Source organism: Dasypus novemcinctus, chromosome 9 (assembly GCF_030445035.2).
Source record: "Dasypus novemcinctus isolate mDasNov1 chromosome 9, mDasNov1.1.hap2, whole genome shotgun sequence".
NCBI lineage: Eukaryota > Metazoa > Chordata > Mammalia > Cingulata > Dasypodidae > Dasypus > Dasypus novemcinctus.
This window is the reverse complement of record NC_080681.1, coordinates 41395604-41418098: the sequence shown is the minus strand read 5'-3', so window position 1 is coordinate 41418098 and position 22495 is coordinate 41395604. Positions and strand designations below refer to the sequence as shown.

At 35.7% G+C, this 22495-nt stretch overlaps 1 protein-coding gene across 1 annotated transcript in view; it reads right to left on the bottom strand.

Annotated features, from left to right (window-relative positions):
* COL24A1 (collagen type XXIV alpha 1 chain) overlaps window positions 1-22495 on the bottom strand; it is a 365386-nt gene that overhangs the window by 61933 nt on the left and 280958 nt on the right. Inside the window, exons 44-47 of the mRNA XM_058303231.2 lie at window positions 20399-20452; window positions 20242-20295; window positions 5944-5997; window positions 4691-4798 (exon numbers count right to left, since the gene is read on the bottom strand). Coding sequence (XP_058159214.1) covers window positions 4691-4798; window positions 5944-5997; window positions 20242-20295; window positions 20399-20452 — 270 coding nt within the window. The remainder of the gene's footprint in view (window positions 1-4690; window positions 4799-5943; window positions 5998-20241; window positions 20296-20398; window positions 20453-22495) is intronic.

Genomic DNA, 22495 nt, shown 5'->3' with positions numbered 1-22495 from the left:
GTAGTATATACCCACAATGGAATTTTATTTGGCTGTAAGAAATGAAGTCATAAAGCATATGACAACATGGATGAACCTGGAAGACATTAGGTTGAATGAAGCAAGCCAGGCACAAAGGACAAATATTGTATGATTTCACTCTTATGAACTAAATATAATGAGCAAGCTCATGGAGGTAAATGCTAGACTGTCAGTAATCAGAGAACAGAATGGTTAGAAAGTGGAAAGTTGAGGTTTAATCTTACAGAATTGGTAAGAAGTTGTTTGGAATGTTTGGAAATGAATAGAAATGGTGAAAGTACATCATAGGATGTAATGGTAGTGCTAACATATGGGTATGATAGTGGTTTGTTTTATTTTTATTATTTTGGAATAATGGAATTGTTCTAATATTGATTGAAATGATGAATGTACAAATCAGTGATTATACCAAATGCAACTGACTGTACACTTTAGATAAAATATATGGTTTATGAACAAAAAAAATAATAGGGTTAGTTTGGGAAAAAATACACCAAAATGTAAGATATGTACTATAATTAGTAGTAATAATTTGACAATGCTCTTTCATAATTTTATTACATATGTTTCAAAATGATGCAAAGTATTTGTGATTGGTGATGTATGGGAACCCCTTATCATGTTATGTGTGTTTGTTTTGCTTTAAATGAAAAAAAAAACAAAAAAGAAAAAACACATAAAAATAGTGGGCTATGTTAGGGAAAGGAGAAAGATAGTGAGGATAAAAGGAAATGAATCAAAGGGGAGCTCTTTGCAAAAACTAAAGGATGATAATATGCCATAAATTCTTGAATATGAATAGCCCAACAACTCTTTGCAACTAAGATTTAAAAAAAAGGAAGGAGAGGGATGAAAAAAATCCTAAAAAAACTAAAGAAGCCAAAGTAGAAATCTTTTCTCTTCCCCTGCTATAACATTCAGTACTTGGGATGGTGACACAGGTCAATTAAGTCAACACTCCCAGCTAGGTCTCTGAATCTTGAGGGAATGGCATGTAGATACAAGACAGTTTAGGAATTATTCACAGTGATAGTGGCACTGGTACTGAGTGTTCAGTGATGGCAGTGCCATCAGTGACATCTTAATTAGCCTGTTCCCTGCCTGGGGAGTCTTTTTTAAATATCCCTTAATCCCAGCATTTTCTGACTTTGGATCTCTAACCTTTCTTTTGATTCTATAAGCAGCCTATTTCTACCCTATATTTGTTTTTTTTGCTTCAGTTAGCCATAACAGATTTATGATGTTTGCAACCAAAAAGCCCTAGCTGATACTCCAGAGCCCTAACTGGGTTTTGGAATAACCCTAAGTATGCAAATGACTTTGGCATCTGACCCGAAGTCTCCTTTATTCTTGTAATAGAACCACTAATGTGATTTCATTCATTAGCCTTTACCCACACAGATTCTAGGAATAAGGGCTTAGAGTGGCATCAAATGGAATCACTCTCTTTATTTGTATTTATTGAGTATTCTCAGTATTGTCTTTCATTTATCCATTAAACTATTATCCTTATGTATTATCTGACTATTGAAGATGGATGCAGATTTGTTAGGAAATGTCTATTTTCTTGCTAGAAACTAACAGCAGATAATAATTGTCGAATAGCTGTTTTGTGCAAGAGCAAATGTTTTATATTTTTGTAATTCAAATCAGTGTTTTTCCAATCCATGGAATTTTTAATCTTTTCTATGTGAGACTTCAGGCATATTGTCAGAAAGAAGAAGTTTGTCACAATGCACCATTAAAGGACTAATGTGAAAAGTAATTGATAAAGTGGTGGTAGTGGGGCAATGCATAGGAATCTTGTATGGCACACATGATGTTTTGTTAACTCACAACTTCTCATATAAAAAAAGGAAGTGATAACTTTGATAGGTCACTAATATTCTGATGACTATTCATATACTGAATACCTGAAAACTTTATTTAACACAAATATGTAGCATCCTGGTTTCTATTGTTCATATCTGAAACGGGTATCTGGATTAGCAGTATTTTAGTCTAAGAACAAATGTTTTCCTATTTTTGGTCATTGAATAAATTTATATGCTTTTATTACTTTTTACAATCCACTTTTAAAAAAACGATTTATCTATTTATCCCTGCCCTCCCCCCCACCCCACTAGTTGTTTTGTGCTCTCTGTCTGCTTTCTGTGTCCACTCACTGTGTGTTCTTCTGTGTTTGCTTGTCTTCTCTTTAGGCGGCACTGGGAACCAATCCTGGGACATCCCAGAGTGGGAGAGAGGCGCTGAATCTCTTGCACCACCTCGGCTCCCATGTTTGCTGCATCTCTTATTGCCTCTCCTCTATGTTTCTTTTTGTTGCATCATCTTGCTGTGCCAGCTCTCCGCGTGGGCCAGCACTCCATGTATGCCAGCTCACCATGCACGCCAGCTTGCCTTCACCAGGAGGCCCCAGGAATTGAACCCTGGACCTCCTATATGGTAGCCCAATTGCTTGAGCCACATCTGCTTCCCTATAATTCACTTTTTAACCTTATAAATTATTGGGCACATCCACATCCATATTACCTCCATGCTTAAACTTATATTCAGCAACAAGAAAGTACAAATATTGTGAAATGTGGACCAGCTCCAATAAAAAATTTCCCAGTACAACCTTATCCACAAAAACATAGACTCTTTTACCAACTACGAGAGTTTTATTTGTGTATTTTTAAAATTCACAATTTCATTTTAAGACTATCATATGGTGAGCCTGAAAAGCAGCATGAAAATGAACATCATGAGTTCCCTTTAAGACTGAAATCTAAAATGAAAGTACTCTTTTTTAACCATACTGAATGGTAGTGATAAAGTCCCTAAAATATCTGTTTTAATTAAGAACACCAACCTGGCTGTCAAAGTTTTCTAGATCTTATCCTGATGTTCTGATGCTCTGATATATTGCCTCCAAAACAAATAGAAACTATGTTAAGACTCCTTAGAAACATTCATGCTTGCAGTAGACATTTATTTCTGGATAATTAAATAGGTTAGCCATAGTTCTATTTTTTACAAATGAGATAACCTGCCATAGTGAAAGAAGAATATCCATTTGGGTTTAAGTATAGCTAGATTTATTCATTCTTTTTAAATTTATTTCTCTCCCCTTTCCGCCCTCTCCCACCCCCAGCTGTCTGCTCTCTGTGTCCATTCACTGTGTGTTCTTCTGTGATGGCTTCTGTCCTTTTTTTTTTTTTTTTTTAAAGATTTATCTATTTAATTCCCCCCCTCCCCCGGTTGTCTGTTCTCTGTGTCTATTTGCTGCATCTTGTTTCTTTGTCCGCTTCTGTTGTCATCAGCAGCACGGGAAGTGTGGGCGGCGCCATTCCTGGGCAGGCTGCACTTTCTTTCGCGCTGGGCGGCTCTCCTTACGGGTGCACTCCTTGCGCGTGGGGCTCCCCTATGCGGCATGGCACTCCTTGCGCGCATCAGCACTGCGTATGGGCCAGCTCCACACGGGTCAAGGAGGCCCGGGGTTTGAACCGCGGACCTCCCATGTGGTAGATGGACGCCCTGGCCACTGGGCCAAGTCCGTTTCCCTGCCTCTGTCCTTAGCAGCAGCACTGGGAATCTGCTTTTCTTTTTTGTGTTGTTGTTGCATCATCTTGTGTCAGCTCTCCGTATGTGTGGCGCCATTCTTGGGCAGGCTGCACTTTCTTTTGCACTGGGCAGCTCTCCTTATGGGACACACTTCTTGCGTGTGGGGCTCCCCTATGTGGGGGACACCCCCGCGTGGCAGGGCACTCCTTGCTCGCATCAGCACTGTGCATGGGCCAGCTCCACACTGGTCAAGGAGGCCCAGGGTTTGAACTGTGGACCTCCCATATGGTAGGTGGAAGCGGGCCAAGTCCACTTTCCTAAGTATAGCAAGATTTAATAAACCATGCTAGATATAATAAACAATTAGGATTGAGTTATTATTTAAGGAAACAAAAACAATCATAGGTAACTACATCCAAATGGCAAAAATATAAGAGGGTAAATTTTACTGGGTTCTTGAAGTAAAATAGTCTTCAAATATTTTGAGTTAAAACACAACCTGGGTAACCAAAAATATTTGGATCAGGATGACATTTGGGAAGTAAAGCAGGAAAATGGCTAACTGAAAACAAAAATAATATTTTAAAATTTCTCATCAAATAAGATAAAATTTTGCCTTAAAAATAAGAGAATCTATAACATTGCATCATCACTATATGAACACAGAGAAAGTAGTCACACAATTCTTGTGAAGTATCAAGGCTGTAAAAGTAAAGGGAAATTAATCGTGGCAAAATCTACCTTGAGTTACTGCTAAGATACACATGTTCCTAAGGTGGCTTCAGACATGATGAACTCAAAATAAAGCCAAGTTGTGTAGTCCCTAAAATTATGATTCTTCACAGTACTTATTTACAAGATTTTATATGTATAAAAATGGCATAAATTATTAACACTGTATGGGTTATTAGGTATAAAATATTCATGAGAATGTACCCACTGACTTTTCTTTTAAATCAATTTGACATAATCATAAACACAATTACAAAATAATTATTAAATAAACAACAGGTTTAATTCAAGCCAATGACCAAACTAAGAAAAACAGCTAATATAACCATATTTTAGCAAAGAGACACTTGCACATGAGAAATAAACAACAAAAAATTTTCAAACTACTCACAGGAAGTCCTTGTTTTCCTGGTAGCCCAACTTTTCCAGGGGTTCCTGAAATGCCATTTGCTCCATGGTATCCTTGCATGCCTTTTGGTCCAGGTAGGCCTGGAAGTCCCTTGATAATTAAAGTTATGTGGATTAGAGACAGATGATGTATAGATGTTGACAAGACAAATATCTTCATATTTATTGAGGGAAAGTTTACATATTTTTAATACCCTGAACCAGGACAAATTTTCCTGTTTCCTGGATTCCTTAATAATTTACTATTTGAATTAAAAATATGAGGTATTTGTCTTTATAAATTCCCTAAACAAAAATATCAAGTTAATCAGCACTTTCATGTATAACCATTTCAGCTTCAGTGTAATTCCCTAGCATGTCTCATTGTGCCAGCTCATGCTTTAACCAGATGTGGAGAAAAGATCAGCTGCATGTGCCTGTCTGCTTAGAATACAGGCTGTCATTCATTATCTATAAAACCTTGTCTTGTCATTATTTTCCCAAGAAACAAATTATGGCTCTTTTTTGCTGCCACTTTGAATCAGATAATTATATGACTGAGAAAAAGTCTGAACATTTTGTTTCTACTCTTGGGCAACTGAATTTTATCTGTAAGCGATCTCTGATCTGAATGTGCCTATAATTTATTCATTTTCTCTGCTTTTTTTTGTACCAACACAGGCCTCCCAAAGCAGGCACCTAATCTCAGCTAGGGGAGACCAGCAGAGTCTTTGCTAATAAGCCAATCAACACACATCTGCCAGGCCAGAGGATGGAACTGATGACTACTGTAAAATTAAGCTTTGTTCTGTGATGGAAGGATTTTTTTTTCTAAGACTCCATTTGCCAGAAGAATGAGACTGAATCCTCCAATTAAAATCCAGCCCATGCCTTTTTAATTATTGCTGAGGATCTCTGACCTTTGTCACCATTCATTCAGTCAAGATTCCAAGTTCCCTGCTTCCCAGTGCTTTGCCAGCAGAGTGGCACGAGTCCACAGACAGGGTTGCATAACACAGCCTTCAACTGCAAGGACATGCCTCTAAACAGCAAGCTTGGTTTTGAGCTAAATTGTCATATTTTATTCCATTTAATTTATTCCATTCCATTATTAAATCATGTTCCAGCATGGTTTAATTTTTTAAATCACAATTCGATTCATCCAATACTTGTCGAAATTGGCTCCAAAGTTTTCTGCTTGTAAAAGGTGCCAATTCTATTTAGAAAAACACGAAAGAAAAAAGGCCTGTTACTTACAGGAACCCCAGTTTTCCCAGATGGACCAGTCACTCCTTTTTTTCCCTTAGGACCCTAAAAACATGAAGCACAACTGTCAGCTGATGGTAATCAACTTAAATAAACTGAAGGCATGGGAAAAACCCCTGAGACCTGGATGCTAAAGCCAATTCTGCCACTAATTGTATTTCATTGAGGTTTCCATTTAACTCTTTTGGAAGTCACTTTATTCATTTGAAAATGAGAGAATTTGACCAGATAATCTAAGAATTCCCTTAAGGCTCCAAATTTTATGATTTAATAACTTAAATCATAGCTCTAATAGGAAATGGATAGATTATTTTTAAATATCCCCATTTTCAGGCAGGTCCTTGTCTTCCTTCTGAAAGTAGTTCAAATAATTAATTCAGTGAACACTTACTGAGTTGTATGTATCAGGGAATCTGATATGTGCTGGGAATGAAGAGCAAGATGAATCCATGGCCTACAATGTGCTTCTTGGGAAACATAGAGAACATGCTTGTGAATCAAAAAGATATTAATTTTCCATGGAACTGTTTGTTTTTCCATGTGTGAGATACTTTAAATCATAATTGATTCAGCAGTAATTTGCCTGCTAGGATAGTTAGAAATTTTGCCCTTGAAAATCATGCCATTGTTATGATGATATCCTCAAATTATTTTAAGAAGAAAAATGTGGAAGAGTGACCAGGTTAACAAATAAGAAAAAGAAACATATTGTAACAACAGAAACATTTCTCAGAAATCACCAAATGTTCTCACAAATAGGATAATTCCATCAAATTGGGATGTTATTTGATTTCAAAGACAAATTATGGCAAAGATTCACTTTAACAATAAAGAAAAAAACAAATTCAGAAGTTGTTACATCTTCTGAAAATGATCTTAAACATTAAGGAGAAATAGTATATGTAGTCACACCCAGAAAAAAAGATGTTTTCTATAAGAGATAAAACTCCAAGTTTATTAGAATTTGATAGTATTTAATTTGGGGCGAGATATGTGGATCAAGGGTTCCATCTCCAACTTTGAAAACTATTTTATTTGCCTTAAAAAATCACTAATGCAGAGTCCTTCTAAGGGTGAGGAAAACAGAAAATGCGATAGATGGTGACCTAGAGGAAAAGTCACAGAGAGAATGCCACAGGAAGTAAGACAACAGGAAGTAAACCTGAAAGACAACAGAGAGACCAGGAGAGGCTGCAACGTGCATTGCAGCCGGCTCCAGAAGGCGACAGTCATTAGGGAGAAAGCATTGCTTTGATGGTACCTGGATTTGGATTTGGATCTTTTAGCCTTAAAACCATATGCTAATAAATTCCCATTGTTTAAGACAACCACTTGCAAGGTATTTGTTTGTGCCCCTAGGAAACTAAAACAGTTTATCAATTTCAAAAGATTGCCTCTGAAATTCATAATGGGTGGGGGGGCAATAGTTTGAGAGTCAGTTTCAAAGTCATGCTTTGTAAAAAATTAAAAGTCATATTTTCCAATATTAAAACTCCATATTCAAGTATCGAAAACCAAGGTCACAAAGGACTTGTCGTAAAATGTATGCCATAAAGAACAAATTTACAAGAGTTAAAATAATGTAAGATAAAGTTTTTTTCTGAAGACCTTGCACCTGAGATGAGAAAATAGTTGTACATGCCAGCACGGACCAAAGATCATCTGCCAGGTAAGTCAAAGCAAATGCCAATATGCTGAGATGCTGGCAACTGGGGGCAAAAGGGATGATGTGAATTTCAGTGGATAGTAGTGTGAACTGATGATGACTGAGGACTAAACTCACCTCCCACTGCCTTTCCCTACCATTGCCACCCAGAATGTAACTGCAAACCTAAGAGAGTGAATGGGGGAAATTCTAAATCAGTGCAGGATACCTGAATAGAGTTAAAGGCAGTTAATTGACTGGATTTCTACCAATTAGGTTTCTACCAACAAGAAGGATGGGTACTCAGACAGATGTTAAGTTACATTATAAATAAAACAAAAAAAATTATATTTTTAGTATACCAGAGTTTATGGCTTAAGATTCAAATATGCTACACACATATATGGATGATTTATTCCAAAACTTCAAATAACAAAATGAAAACAGAGATTCATATATCATTACAAATCAGTCACATTTTGGGGTTACTATTATGTTGTAGATTATTTCAGAAGAGTTAAATATTATTTCAGAAAAGTTAAATATTGTTAACAATCTGTACATTTTGGTCTATCATCATGAAAGCTAGTAGGTTATTCAGACTTGGATGGGCATCTGGAAGCAGCTGCTTCCAAAAGAATAGTGTTCCTAATAGAACAATAAAGGAACATAATAATATGAAAAAAATTTTAAAGTATGATACTTATAAGAATATATTTATGGAAAAACATATTTTTTGGATATCAAGAGTATTTAACAAACAGCAAAATGATGGTCTCTGCTGTTATTAGATGTTCAGATTAGGAAAGATATCCTTATTACAATTATTGTCACCAAAACTAAAAGAAAATAGGCCAGGTAGAAAAACCGTAGTTTTACAAGGGAGATTTTAAAAACATATTGTTAACAAAAGTGTAGCATATTGGTATTTTTTTTGAATTTGTACATTTAAAAATTCTAAAAGCTGGGCTTGCTGGCTAGTTTTGTAACTAAACTATCCATCAATAAACATTAATCTTGCACAGCAGTGGTCTGTTCACTAGGAAATTACTGATTAGGCCAAAAACAAAGAAAATATGTTGTTATATAATGTTAGTGCATGATTAATTGAGTTGGTATCTTAAGAAGGGAAAAAAGTCACTTCAACCAATCTGTAAAATTCAAGAATATATATTAAAAAACAATACTAAAAGTATTCTCTGCTTCTTTCAGACTTAACTTACATTTTATTTAAATATAAGCACCTTATAAATCAATGAGCGACTTTAAAATTCTCATAATAGGAAAGGCAAATGAATTTTATATATAGTCTTTTGAGTATATATAAAATTGTGTTTTCTTTGGAAAATATATATTTGTAAAATATATGGAATAGCCCAATTGAAATCATATCTTTTAAGACAGCCTTCTATTCAACTGCACCAGTTCAAAGACTCCTAGAGAAAGTAGTCTAATTCTTTTGATAACGAACATTTTTTAAATATACTGTTTTATTCCAAAAATCTTGTTGGTTTCTTTTTTAAATGAAGCTAGAGGACAATGAAGTTATCTCAATAATTTGCTAGTTCTATTTTTCCTCTGAGAAGGCAGTTTTAAAAAGAAAAAACAGATTTAAAGAGTTAGGCAATGCGCTCTCTTTTTATAACCAAGAAATTTCAATTCACTAAAATCTGGAATTTTGAGAGTAAAATGAGATTTTGGCTTGAGTCTGTCTTTGAAAGCCATTATAGGACAATTCACTCCATTTGCATTATAAAAGTCTTTTTAAAAATACAGTGGTTCTGTAACTGGTTTTGGCTTGATTTTTTCTTTATAGTTGCCAAGTCTCAAATCTGAGAGCCTAATGAATGAATTAGTAGGTTCAAGAAAATTAATCACATTTTTTTCTTAATTTATAAAAGACTGCAAAGCAATGAAGGTTTTTGTATAGTAATGGGGGTCGGAAATAAAGTTTCCAGTATTGGGTCTGTGGCTAACTAGTTCTGTGATTAGAAGATTTCTCTGGATCTTAAAATTCCTCATCTGAAAAATGAAAGGGCTGTCCAGACAATTTTAAAGGGCCATTTCCAAATCTAAAAATGAAATTTAAAGCTTTGCAAAATGTAAGATAACAATATGATAGCAATTGGACAAGATCTAGCTGGCTAACGAAGGGGTCCCTAGTGAGCAATATATATTCAATGGTTATTTTTGTTGCTATTTTAAATCCAAATCCTGGAAATATTTACAGAAAATACAGCAAAACTCAAAAGTTACAAAAGGTCATCTACCAGGGAGAATGAGAACTCTTTTTATCCATAAAGATCAGAGACTAGAGAATTATTTATGAAAAACTTGGGGTATTGATTATAATGAATTTTAATGGCTCACAGTCTCAATGAAACCATGGGCAGGCCAAATTGGTTTGGGGGATTCCTCTGTTGCTGTTACACCTTTTCTTCTGAGCTTGTTTAAGTGAAGGTCATATAACCTGAGCATGCACAGATATCACTGACTTGTCTCTCAGGTCATCTTTGAGTCACCAGGAACAAAGGTCACTCCCTCTCAATACAATTACAAGGAGAGGGAGATAATGGAAGCAGATCAATAGAGGTCTTTCAATACGGAAGATCTGGCCTAAAATCCACTCTATGACCTATGGATGTGGGGGTCCAGGGACCAGGCCTCCACTAAGTCCTCAGCACATAGTTGCCTATGTGACCTACGTGACCTAGACATAAGTGAAGGTTATCTACCCTCCCCAGAGGGGAGAGACAGTCTTAAACCAAATCTCCATTGAGTGGTGAAACTTCATTCCTGTGATAACATCACCAAACCCCATATGTACCATCACCAGACCGTAGCAGGAACTCTGTTGTTATACCCTATGGAATGTCCTTGTTATCACCCCTATGGAATGTTCTTGTTCTGAGACCTCATTTTCCCTGTCACCCCTCATTTTTCCTGTCCCCTTGCAGAGAACTAACTTCATTCACTCTTTGACTGGCCACCATAAAAGAGTCTCTCCTGTTTGTAAGTCCCAATAAAGCTTATGCCTGACTAAATGTCAGGTCTGTTCTTGTGGTTGTCCCAACTCATGCAATTCAGGAGTAGGATTGTAACATAAGAATAACTCTATAACCAGTTGGATTATGCTCCACTTCTGCCCCCACCTCTCACCTCCCCTTCCCATAAAATCTCCCTTAGTGTTCAGATCAGGGAGACAGATTTTACCCTTGACTCCTGTTTCTGTATCAGTAGAACTTGCATTAAAGCTTTTTATTTTCTCAAAATCCCATTGACGTAGCACTGGCCTTGTGTGCATCAGGCAGTGAGCCCTTGCTCAGTAACATCATTATCTTATTATTTTTAACCAAGTACTTATTTTAAAGAGTAACACACGCTAAAAGAGGGGTTCTTAACCTTTTTTTGTTCCACAAACCCCTTTGTCAGTCAAGTGAAAACCATGGACCCCTTCTCAGAATGTAACAGCACATAGTTTTATGACACTCAGCATTGCAGGTTAGAGAAAATAAAGATAATAAATTGATTTTTTTTCAATTCAAGCTCACTGACCCCCTGAAATCTTTCCATGGACCCCCAAGGGGATCCCTGGTTAAGAACCCCTGCTCTAAAGACACTCAGGTTTTAAGTTCATATTCCATTTAACTCCAGAGGAATTTCTTATTCACTCATAAAGATTACCTCATTTAGCAAATCAAATCCAAATAGCTAAGCCTGATCATTTTTTTTAAAAAAGTCTGTAATCCAAGTTTTTATTTGATAGAAAAATTATGACTGGCATTCAGTTATTGTCATAGGAAAATCTGTGTTTTTTTTTAAAGAAATTTAAACATTTTAGGAAAAAATTAATTCTCAAAAAGCACATGTTTTTAATTTTTAAAAGATTCTAGTATTTTTCTATTATATTCACATGTCTTTACACTCGGTTTTTGCTGGACGACTCTTTTGTCAATATATAAGGTATACCATGACTCATCAAAAATTTAGACCCACTACAAAATGTGTACTAATTGGGAGGAAGGGTAGTAACTAATTAGTAAAAACTGAGAATCATTAAATATTTTTCAATACTTTAAGATATAGTTATATTCAGAAGTGGGGGCAAGATGTAGGGAGCTCCAAGAGTCAGCTCCTTCTACGGTGCAGTTAGTAATCAGCCAGAGCTATCTAAATCACCTGTTTGTGGAGCCCAGGAGACCAGAAGTGCATCCTGCAACATCCTTGGAAGAAGAGAAAGAGGAGAGAGCCCACCTGCAGTAAAGACTCCTCAGTAGAGCTCCCTATGTCAGGGAGCTGGTGTCCATTTGTTACTGGCCCTGCACAAGTCGCTTTAGGAGCTACTCCTCTGGCTGGAGTTGGAAGCTCCATTTCCCCAAAATGGAGGAGAAAGATATGGTTGGGTACCAATTTCAGCTACTGATTAGTAAATGTGGATAACAAAATATGATCCATCTATATGCTGTCTACAAGAGATTTATCTTAGATGCAAGGATACAAATGGACAGAAAGTGAAAGGCTGGAAAAAGATATTCCACACATGCAGTGAAAAAAAAAAAAAGCTGGAGAAGCTATACTTATATCAGATGAAACAGACTTTAAAAGCAAAGCTGCTATTAGAGACAATGAAGGTCATTACATACTAATAAAAGGGGCAATTTACCTGGAGGATATAACAGTCATAAATTATATGCACCTAACCAGGATGCACCAAATTACATGAGGCAAACACTGGCAAAACTGAAGGGAGAAATAGATGTCTCTACAACAACAGTTGGAGACTTCAATATACCAGGATCATCAATGGATAGATCATCTGGGCAGAGGAACAATAAAGAAACAGAGCTTTAATAATATGGTAAACAAATTAAACCAAATAGACATATACAGAACATTGCACCTCAAAACAACAGATATACATTCTCAAATGCTCATGGATCTTTCTCCAGGATAGACCATATGTTGGGTCATAAAGCAGATCTGAATTGTAGTTCAGAAAACTATAATTCATTACTGAAAGAAATTTAAGAAGACCTAGATAAATGGAAGAACATTCTGTGTTCATGGATGGGAAGACTGAATATCATTACAATGTCAATTCTACCCAAATTGAAATAGAGTCAATGCAATCCTGATAAAAATTCCAACAGCCTTTTTTAAAGAAATGGAAAACACAATTATCAAATTTATGTGGAAGGGTAAAGAGTCCCAAATAGTTAGAAACATCTTTAAAAGGAAGAACCATATTGGAGAACTCTCACTTCCAGACTTTAAATCATATTACCTAGCTTGAGTGGTAAAAACAGCATGGCACTGGCATAAAGACAGACAGATAGACCAGTGGAGCCAAACTGATGGTTCAAAAACAGACCTTCACATGTATGGTCAAGTGATTTTTTGATGGGGCTGTCAGACCCACCCAGCTGGGGCAGGGCAGTCTATTCAACAAATGGTGCTTGGAGAACTGGATAGTCATATCCAAAAGAAAGAAGAACCTTACCTCACACTTCATATAAAAATTAACTAAAAAAAAAAAACTGGATCAAAGACCTAAATATAAAAGCAAGAGCCATAAAATTCCTAGAAGAAAATGTAGGGAAACATCTTCAAGAACTGATGGTAGAAGGTAGATTCTTAAACTTTACACTGAAAGCATGAGCAGCAAAATAGAACATATAAATAAGACCTCCTCAAACTTACAACACTTTTGTGCTTCAAAGGATTTTGTCCAGAAGGTGAAAAGGCAACCCACTCAATGGGAGAAAATATTTGTCAAATGGATAGTAAAAAGGGTTTAATTTCCATGCTATATAAAGAGACCATACAACTCAACAATAAAAGGGCAAACAATCCAATTAAAATATAGGCAAAAGACTTAAATAGACATTTCTCCCAAGAGGAAATACAAATGTCAATAAAGCACATGAAAAAACATTTTCTTGATATTTAGCTTGATATTATTTATGAATTCCAAAAAGAGAAATAGATTATGTTTGTAAACTCATGTGTTCCTCTGGGCATGATACCCCTTTGACTGTATTAAATTTAAAGGTGTCACTTCTACTTTATTAAATCAAGATTAGGGCTTAGATTTGATCATGTCATTAAGGCATGCATGGCTGAGTCCCTGGCCACTTGATGGGCTGATAAAACAGACTCTCATATGGAAAAAGACACACAGAGAAGAACACAGTGGAAGAGAGACAGCTTGATAGACACAGCAGAGGCCTTGGGAAGAGAGATGAGCCTGATAGTCTACAGCTGACCTGTGAAGAAAACAGAGCAGCTGGGTCTAGAAAGAAACAAGCTCCAAGAAGAGAGATGAGCCTTATGTGAGCCTACAGCTGAGATCACAAGAAGCTGGGACCATGGAGTCTTAAGAGAAAGAAGGAAGGCTGAACCCTCTCAGACACTGCTTGCCATCTTGCTTCAACACGTGAGAATAGATTTTGGGTGAAAAAGTACCTCTTATGGTACCTTGACTTGGACTTTTTAAGGCCTTGTAAGCTTCTACCTCAAATAAATACCCTTTATAAAAGCCAGCAGAGTTCTGGTACTATGCATCAGTACCCTCTTTGGCTGATTCATATACTAACTTTAAGGGAAATGCAAATCAAAACTACAATGAGATATCATCTCACATTTCATAGAATGGCCTTTATTTAAAAAAAAAACAACACAGCAAGTGCTGGAGAGGATGTGGAGAAATAGAAACACTCTTTCACTGTTGGTGGGAATGTAGAATGGTGCAGGCTCTGTAGAAGACAGTTTGGCAGCATCTCAGGAAGCTAAATATAGAACTGCCATACAAACCTGCAATCCCTCTACTAGAAATATCCAGAAAAACTGAAAACAGTGATGTGAACTGACATTTGTATACCAATGTTCATAACAGCATTATTCACTATTGCCAATGGAAATAACCCAAGTGTCCATTAACCAACGAATGGATAAATAAAAATTGATATATATATATATATGACGGAATACTATGCTGCAGTAAGAAGAAATGAATTTGGGACACATATGATAACCTGGATGAAACTTGAGAACATTATGTTAAGTGAAATTAGCCAGATAAGCCAGACGCAAAAGGACACATATAGTATTCACTATTTTCACTAACATGAATTAAATATGAAAAATAAACACATGGAGTTAAAGTCCAGTGTATAGGTTACCAGGAGATAGGATGAGGACTGAGAAGGAGTACTGATACTCAATGTATGTAGAATTTTCAATTAGCTTGACTGTAAAAGGTAGAATGGATAGAGTTGATACTAATACATTATAGTGAGTATAACTATAATGGCTAGTTTATAAATGGGATTATGGCTGAAATAGGTAGTCTAGGTACCAAAAACATATCACCTCAAATAGTGGGGCTCCTGAGAGCTCTGGATACATCCAGACACTATAGGCAGGGCAGACAGCTCAGGAGTTTTATGCCTGGCCAGTGAGCTGTACTTTGGAATTTATGCTCTCCAGTATGACAGAGTTGGACTCAGTTGTGGTTTCCCTACACATGGCTCTTCTGCCCCTTCTCTTTGAACCTACAGTTAGTATTAGAGTTAATAGGGTATATGTTCAAGAGACTTAAATCTTTAGGCTGTCCATGTGCAAGATGGGCCCTGAATCTCAACAAAGTTGCGATACCTACTCTCTAGTTCATTGTACTCTCCTGGGACAACTAACAAGGAGATGATGATGGACAAGGACCATCCAAAAGAACAGAGAGAGTTTGCAACTACAAGCAAGGTAGTCCCATCCATCTGCCCTATGGGCTCTAAACCCCCTATAAGTGGGCATCACCATCCCAGAATCCTCAGGATTGGGGAATGAAGGATGGACTACAGTAGACTTACTGTTATTCCACTATAGACTTATACAGGCCATTATATATTTTGTCATAACTTACAAAATTGTGCTGGAGAGAGTGTAAACTACAATATAAACTATAATCCATGCTTAGTGGCAATGCTGTAAAATATGTTCATCAATTGTATCAAACATACACTAATGAAGAATATTGTTAATATGGGAAAATGTGGGAGGGGTAGTGAATGGGACATAAGGGAATTCCCTATATTTTTCATGTAACATTTATGTAATCTAAATATCTTTAAAAAATTAAAAAGGATATATACATACATATCCTACCATATATGTAGATTAATAAATGTCAATTGAAAGAGAGCTAGAGAATAATCTACAGACTGAATATCATAGTGAACCCAGAGGTAGATGAGGATTGTTGCTGAAAATAGAAATACAAGAATGTTTTATGAGCTAGAACAAATGTGCATCTCTATTACAAGGTAGTAAGAATATAGTAATGCATAGGAAAAACAATTTATGTAACTTATGTACTATAGTTGACAGCAATATTCTTGCATCAGTATCAAAGAAGGTACTGTATCAATGCTCAGTGTCAATAATAAGGGGGTATAGGATTTTTTCTTTGGACTAAGGAAAACTTCAGAGATTTACTGGGGCAATGACTGCACAATTCTGTGGTTAAAGTGAAAGCCAATAAGTATATACTTGGATAGATTGTACAAGGCATGGGACTGTATAACACAGTGGACTAAGTGGTGGAAGACAGACTGTGGTTAACAGTACAAATAGGAGTGTTTTCTCATGAACTATACCAAATGTACAATACTAATACATAGTGTTAATAATAGAAGGTGTATGGAAAAAATATACCAAGTGTATGCCATGGGCCATAGTTAGTGGTAACAGTCTGATCATGTTCTTCGATAATCTGTAAAATAAATTCTACAACAATGTAAGGTGTCGGTGGAGGGGTTAAGTAAGGGAATTTTGCACATTGTGCGTGATTATGTTGTAAGCTCACAATTTCTCTAATAAAAAATAAATAAAATATAGTTATATTCAAATTTTTGTTGTAAAACAAACTAAGAGCTAACAAAGCATCTTCATATGTACCTAAGAAAATTCAAAAGAATAATTTATAAATTACATATAATTTTTGGCAAACATAATGGTTTGCTCTCTTGTGTATACTAAACATGATTTCCTCCACAATGTTTTCACATGGTTATTTTCAAATCCCATTTCCTCCCAATAATGTAAAGGTAAATTTAATAATAGTAGTAATAATAAACAAATAAAAAGCATACTGAACTCTTGCAAATATCAATGTGTTAAGTACTTTATATGGATTATCTAACTTTACTTACATGACTATAAAGTGAAGAATTTTTCAGATGAGAAAATGGAGGTTAATGTGATTAAATAATTTAAGGCCATACAATCCACAAAGAGGTAAAATTGGGATTCAAAACCAGGTGATTTGACTCTAGACTTAGCATAAATCTGTCTAAATAAATTTTGAATTAGAATTTTCAATTTTCTAGCATATAAACAAACTTAAAAATTCTGTAGGTATATTACCTTTGTCAGCCTTATTAGGATAGAAAGTCTAAGAGAAAGACTAGTTTTGTTACATTTCTTAATAATGAGTCTCACGAATTTGTACAGAGAAAATGACAAGTTCCTTCATGAACAACTGACATGTCTTAGTCTACTAACATGTGAAGTCTGGAATCACTTATTCATCCATTCCACAGATTTTTATTTAGCACTTTCAATGCAACAAGTACTGGAGAAACATTGTACAAAGAGCAGATACGTTACCTAACCGAATGAGCTAATATAGAGGAAATAAAAAAAAAAAATTCATGGTATTATAAACTCAGGCAGCAATAAGTGTAAAAAAGAAAATTAAATCTCAGTAAAGGAATACAGAGTGCTGGTGTATCTACCCTCTTCTCTGTGCATCTCTGTGTACCTATTTTAGTAACATCACAATAACATTTATTGTCCTTATTTTGTCCCAGGAACTGTTTAAAATGCTTTACCTCTTTTAACTCATTTGATCATCTCAACAACTCTATGATGTAAGCACTATGACATTTCCATTTTACAGATGAAGAAACTTGGCACAGAGAGGTTAAGTAACTTGCTTAAAGTTCCAAAACTACTAAATGGCAGACCTGGATATGAACCCAGACAATCTAGTCCCAGAGTTTGTTTGCTCTCTTAACCTCTAATCTAGACTATGCTAATAGGGTAGGCAAAATCATTTCAAAGCACAGATGCTATTGGAATAAATTTCAAAACAGCAACTTGGATCTAAAACTACATAAGGAAGTCTAAGATTTGTAATTATTTAAAAGAAGATTTCTCTAAAAGGCACATCTACATTTAGAAAACAGTATAAAGGCCCTGATTATCTCTACTATGGATCTGCATATGATAGGCTGGATTGCCCATTAACTGTACTTTCAAGAAATACAACTGTAGTCAGAAGTTCTTTACTTCTTCCCAATTCTCCTCCTAAAATTCATTACAGAATGAATGAGAGCATTACAGAGAGGTAAAACACAAATTAAGGGAAATAAAGCAGGAGATTGAAAAGGCAATTAGAAATCCTAGTCAAGGGACAACTGGGAAATAATATTCTTAAGTAAAGATCTACATTTGCATTTTCAGGTAGAAAACTATGAATGTAATTATTGTTTGAACAATGATAAAAGGGAATTGGGATATTTCATGTATCATTTCATTATAGAAATAAGGAAATGTTATACATTATTCCACAGATGTAACGGAAGATAGTACAGAGAAGGTGAATGCCTTCACTAGGGTCACAAAGGGCATCAGAAGCAGGTTATTAGTGGGGATTTGAACTTGTGTAAATCCTAGCTTTATATGGGGGAAACAATACTAGCTGACAGAATCAAATTTACTTTACAGAGATCCAATCCAATCCCAGCTTGGCTAGAGAAGGAAAGATTGACTGACTACTTTGCTGAACTAATGGCATAATTCAAATTAGTTCTGCTTTTTCAGTGACCTCAAATATGATTAAACTAGGAAAAGCTATAGTAGAAGCAGGACAGGGTAAAAAGGAAATAGACTTTAAGACTTTTTTCTTCAATGACAAGCAAACCATGTAACAAAATTTAATGGGTCCCTGTGAAAATAATTTCTAATTCAATCTCTAAGAGGAAAAACTACTCAAATACAATGCCAAAGAAGGCAGTGGGCATTATGATTTAAATAGCAATACATATTTATAGTACATGAAAAGAAAACACACAAAAAATCACTTATTAACAGAGAATGGTGTGTATCTATCTACCAAAAATGGCCTGAATTTATTCCTATTCTTTCCTTCTGTCTCCTTCTCTTACTCTCACTTTTTTCTCTCTTCCTCTCTCCCATTTGCTTTCTTTCTCTTTAATGTGTCCTTGGGTTGCATGCCAGCATTGCCTAAAGTAGGAAAGTACTAGTTCCCCTGAATTATGCAGATTTAAACCTTGGTTTCCCAGAACCTTTCAGCTCCAGGCTGGACAATCAGTTATTTAGTAAGAGCATTTCCCCTGATATAAATCTTAACAAATACTAATAAATAACAAGAAATTTCTTGTTTTCTTTCTGAAATTTACAGGACAGAAAAAGATAATATTGCAAATATGAAAATACTAATTGTAAAAGATTAGAAATTTTAGGGTCAAACCTTGGGAGAATACTTGCATTCTTTGGCATATAATGCCAATATAAGAAAGCAGCATGAAAGCAAACTTTTCATGATTTTTTTCCATTTTCAGTATTTAAAAATTCTAAGTGAATGAGTCAACTGTTTTCTTTTCTCTGCAGTTTTTCTTGTTCAAGCTTGCCCTCAATGGGATATTATTTCCTGTTTATTTTTTAAGTCTTATTTTTTCTCATTATTAAGGAAGTTGACAGGGAGTTACTAAGTTAGTGCCAAGACCATTCAAAATGGCTTCTAGGTGAGCAAACTCCTTTTTAATGTGTCTGAATTGACTTCATTTTATTAAATATCCCATAGGTGGAAAGCACAAATATGGGTGGAAACTGCTTAACAAATTAGGAGAAATATGATCTCAAATTCAATACTGATCATCTATTCCCATTTAATTTATCATTAAAATACCATTACATTTTCTTAAGAATTAAATTTAAAATCAGTAGCACCTGAAGCCAGAATACCATGAAAAGCAGGACAGCACTGAACTGATGATGCAAATGACAAAGCCAGTTTAGCTAAGTAAGGCTGAAGCAACATCTATTAATGCACGGGAAAGGGAAGGCTAAATTCAATAAGCCAACAAGTTTTTAATCTACTTGATGACAAAAAATTGATTTGTCTAATGGAAAAACATCTTAAAACAATTGTGAGTCATTGCCACACAGTGAAACTACTATTTCTATCCTTGTCCTACTACAACAATTGATATATTTTTCACTCTTTATTGCTGATTTTAGGGCTTATTGCTATTTCTGCTTGAAACTTTAAGAACAGCACACTAGTTTGGGATCTTAGGCAATATTCACAAAGTAAGGGAATGCCTAAGGTTGTTGGTAAAGGAAAATTTTGATGATAGTTAAAACATATGAATCAATCAACAATCATCCTCCTGCACAATTACTGACAAAATTATTGACAAACACCCTGTTGTGAGGTCTACAGTGATCTCTGCTCTTGGAGGGATAAACACTATTTAAGTTACAATAAATAACATCTCCTGTGTCCCTACTTTCTTCAGCTAACAATAAATTTCAAATCGTCTTAAATGGTTTCGACTTACTTCAGATCCTCTCTCTCCTTTTAGTCCTTGTTCACCCTGGTGACCTGGCTCACCCTTTAATAGGAACCAAAACAGAAATCACATATGAAGCAAGGATCAAATAAAGTATACTAATTTTTAAAATGTGAGAATCACAAAGAAGGCTTTCAAAACTTACTGGGGGACCTTGTTGTCCAGTGGTACCTCTTGGTCCTGGTATACCTGTAGGACCCTAGGAACAGAAAAAATTATATTGTTAGAATAAATGGAAAACTGTGACTTAGAGAATAGGGCAGTATCACTTAAAATGGCAGCAAAGTGTTAAAAAAAATCTATTTAAGTATCATGGAGATTATGATACTTTCTTGGAAATAGGATAGAATATAATAATAGCCACCGAATATTTTGATGAATGAGAAAGAATGCAGGTGTTTTTTGTGTTTTTTTCCTATGTAAATAAGTTAATGTAGTGGGTTGAATGGTGGCACCCCCCAACATACCCGGAAACTACGTATAATGACCTTACTTGGAAAAAGGGTCCTGGAATATCTAATTAAGTTAAGGCCCTTGAGATGAGATCATTCTGGAATATCCTAAATCCAGTGATGACAGAGAGAGACACAGAGGACAGAGGAGAAGGCCATATGAAGATAGAGGCTGAGTTTGGAGTGATGTACTCATAACGAATGCCAACAATCACAAGTTGGAAAAAGCAATTAATAATTCTACCCGAGAGCTTCTAGAGGAAAGGGAATGTGGACCTGTTGATACGTTGATTTAGAACTTCTGATTTCCAAAACTGTAAGAGAATAAATTTCTGTTGTTTTAAGTCACCCAGTTTGTGGTAATTTGTTACAGTAGCCTCAAGAAAGTAATACAAGTCAATAACCAAAGTAATAAAGAGTTTGAGAACTAATTTTCTTTTCAGCATATTCCCACTGTGGGAGTGTACTATGGTCTCCATTTTTACAAACTAAGTTCATAGCCATTTGGTTAGTAGATATACTGGGCTGATGACTGGGAGCAATTACTATATACAATGCCAAAAAACATGAAATGACTCTGACATTCAGCAATCTGTCATCACCCTAGTTCTCCTAAGAAGGAATGCTGACCTACCACATTTCCCTTTACAAGAGGGTAAACAGAAACTAGCAACTACCTAGGGGCATGTCAGGTGAGAGTTACAGGAGAAGAATTCTGCATGTAATCTCTTTTATCCCCTTTCCTCTTGTCCTCTTCACCTCAGATTCTTTTCTTCCCACGAATATTATTGAAAGGATGCCTGAGGAGAGACAGTTATCAGGCCCACCCTTTTTTCTGGGCTAGGCAAAGAAGGAATTACATGCATAGGCTAATAATATTTATTCTCACAGGAAGGTCATTTGAGCTTTCTTTGTTTGCATTCTGTGAGGCAAATGTTTGTGGGTTTTAAGTTTCAAATTCCTTATTTTAAAAATGAGTCATGTTTAAGGGAGTGAAAGTTGGCAAGAAAGAAAGGTTAGTTTGGAGACTTTTCTATATAGTACATGGCCACAATAAAGAGAAAATCATTACTACACATGACCCTCAGCAGCAAAAATGGCAGTCAGCAAATAACAGAATCAGATTAATTAAGAGGGAGCTTAGTATACACTTCTCAAGTAAATATGACTACTTGTAGGTCACATTCAAGAGAATGCAGGTAAGAAGTTGCTGGTGAAAAGCTTGGGTTACAAAATGAAGAGTGACCACATAAGAAAACTACAAAACTCAGAATTATGATGGCTAATTAAGGCTCTGCAACCATCCTTAGCTGTAGTTTTAAGAGTCTTTCACAGAATAATCATAGAATAGCCAAATGCCTCTCTTCGCTTTGTGAAAACTGGGCACAGATCTCACCAAAGACAAATATCATTTTTCTGCAGTGGTAAAAATTAAATATGCTATGGTAAACATTATTATAAAGTTATGCATGAGAGGTCGTGGGACATGATGAATTTTGAATGATGATCTTAGTGGCAGGATGAGTTAAATGGTTCAGGTGGGCTTGGAGAAGATTTTATAAAGGAAGTAATGGTAAGATGACTCTTGAAGGATGAGTGTTCCAGGCAGTAAAGTAAAACATTATGTGTAGAGAGAATAGCATGAGAAACAAATGGAGATTCCTTTGAGAGAATGTCACATGAAGAATGGATTTGAGAGGGTTATGAAGGGGACAAAGAGACTACATGGAAGATATCGAAGTAATCCAGGCAAAACTTGATGAGTATTTGGACTAAAGTAGGGCAATGAG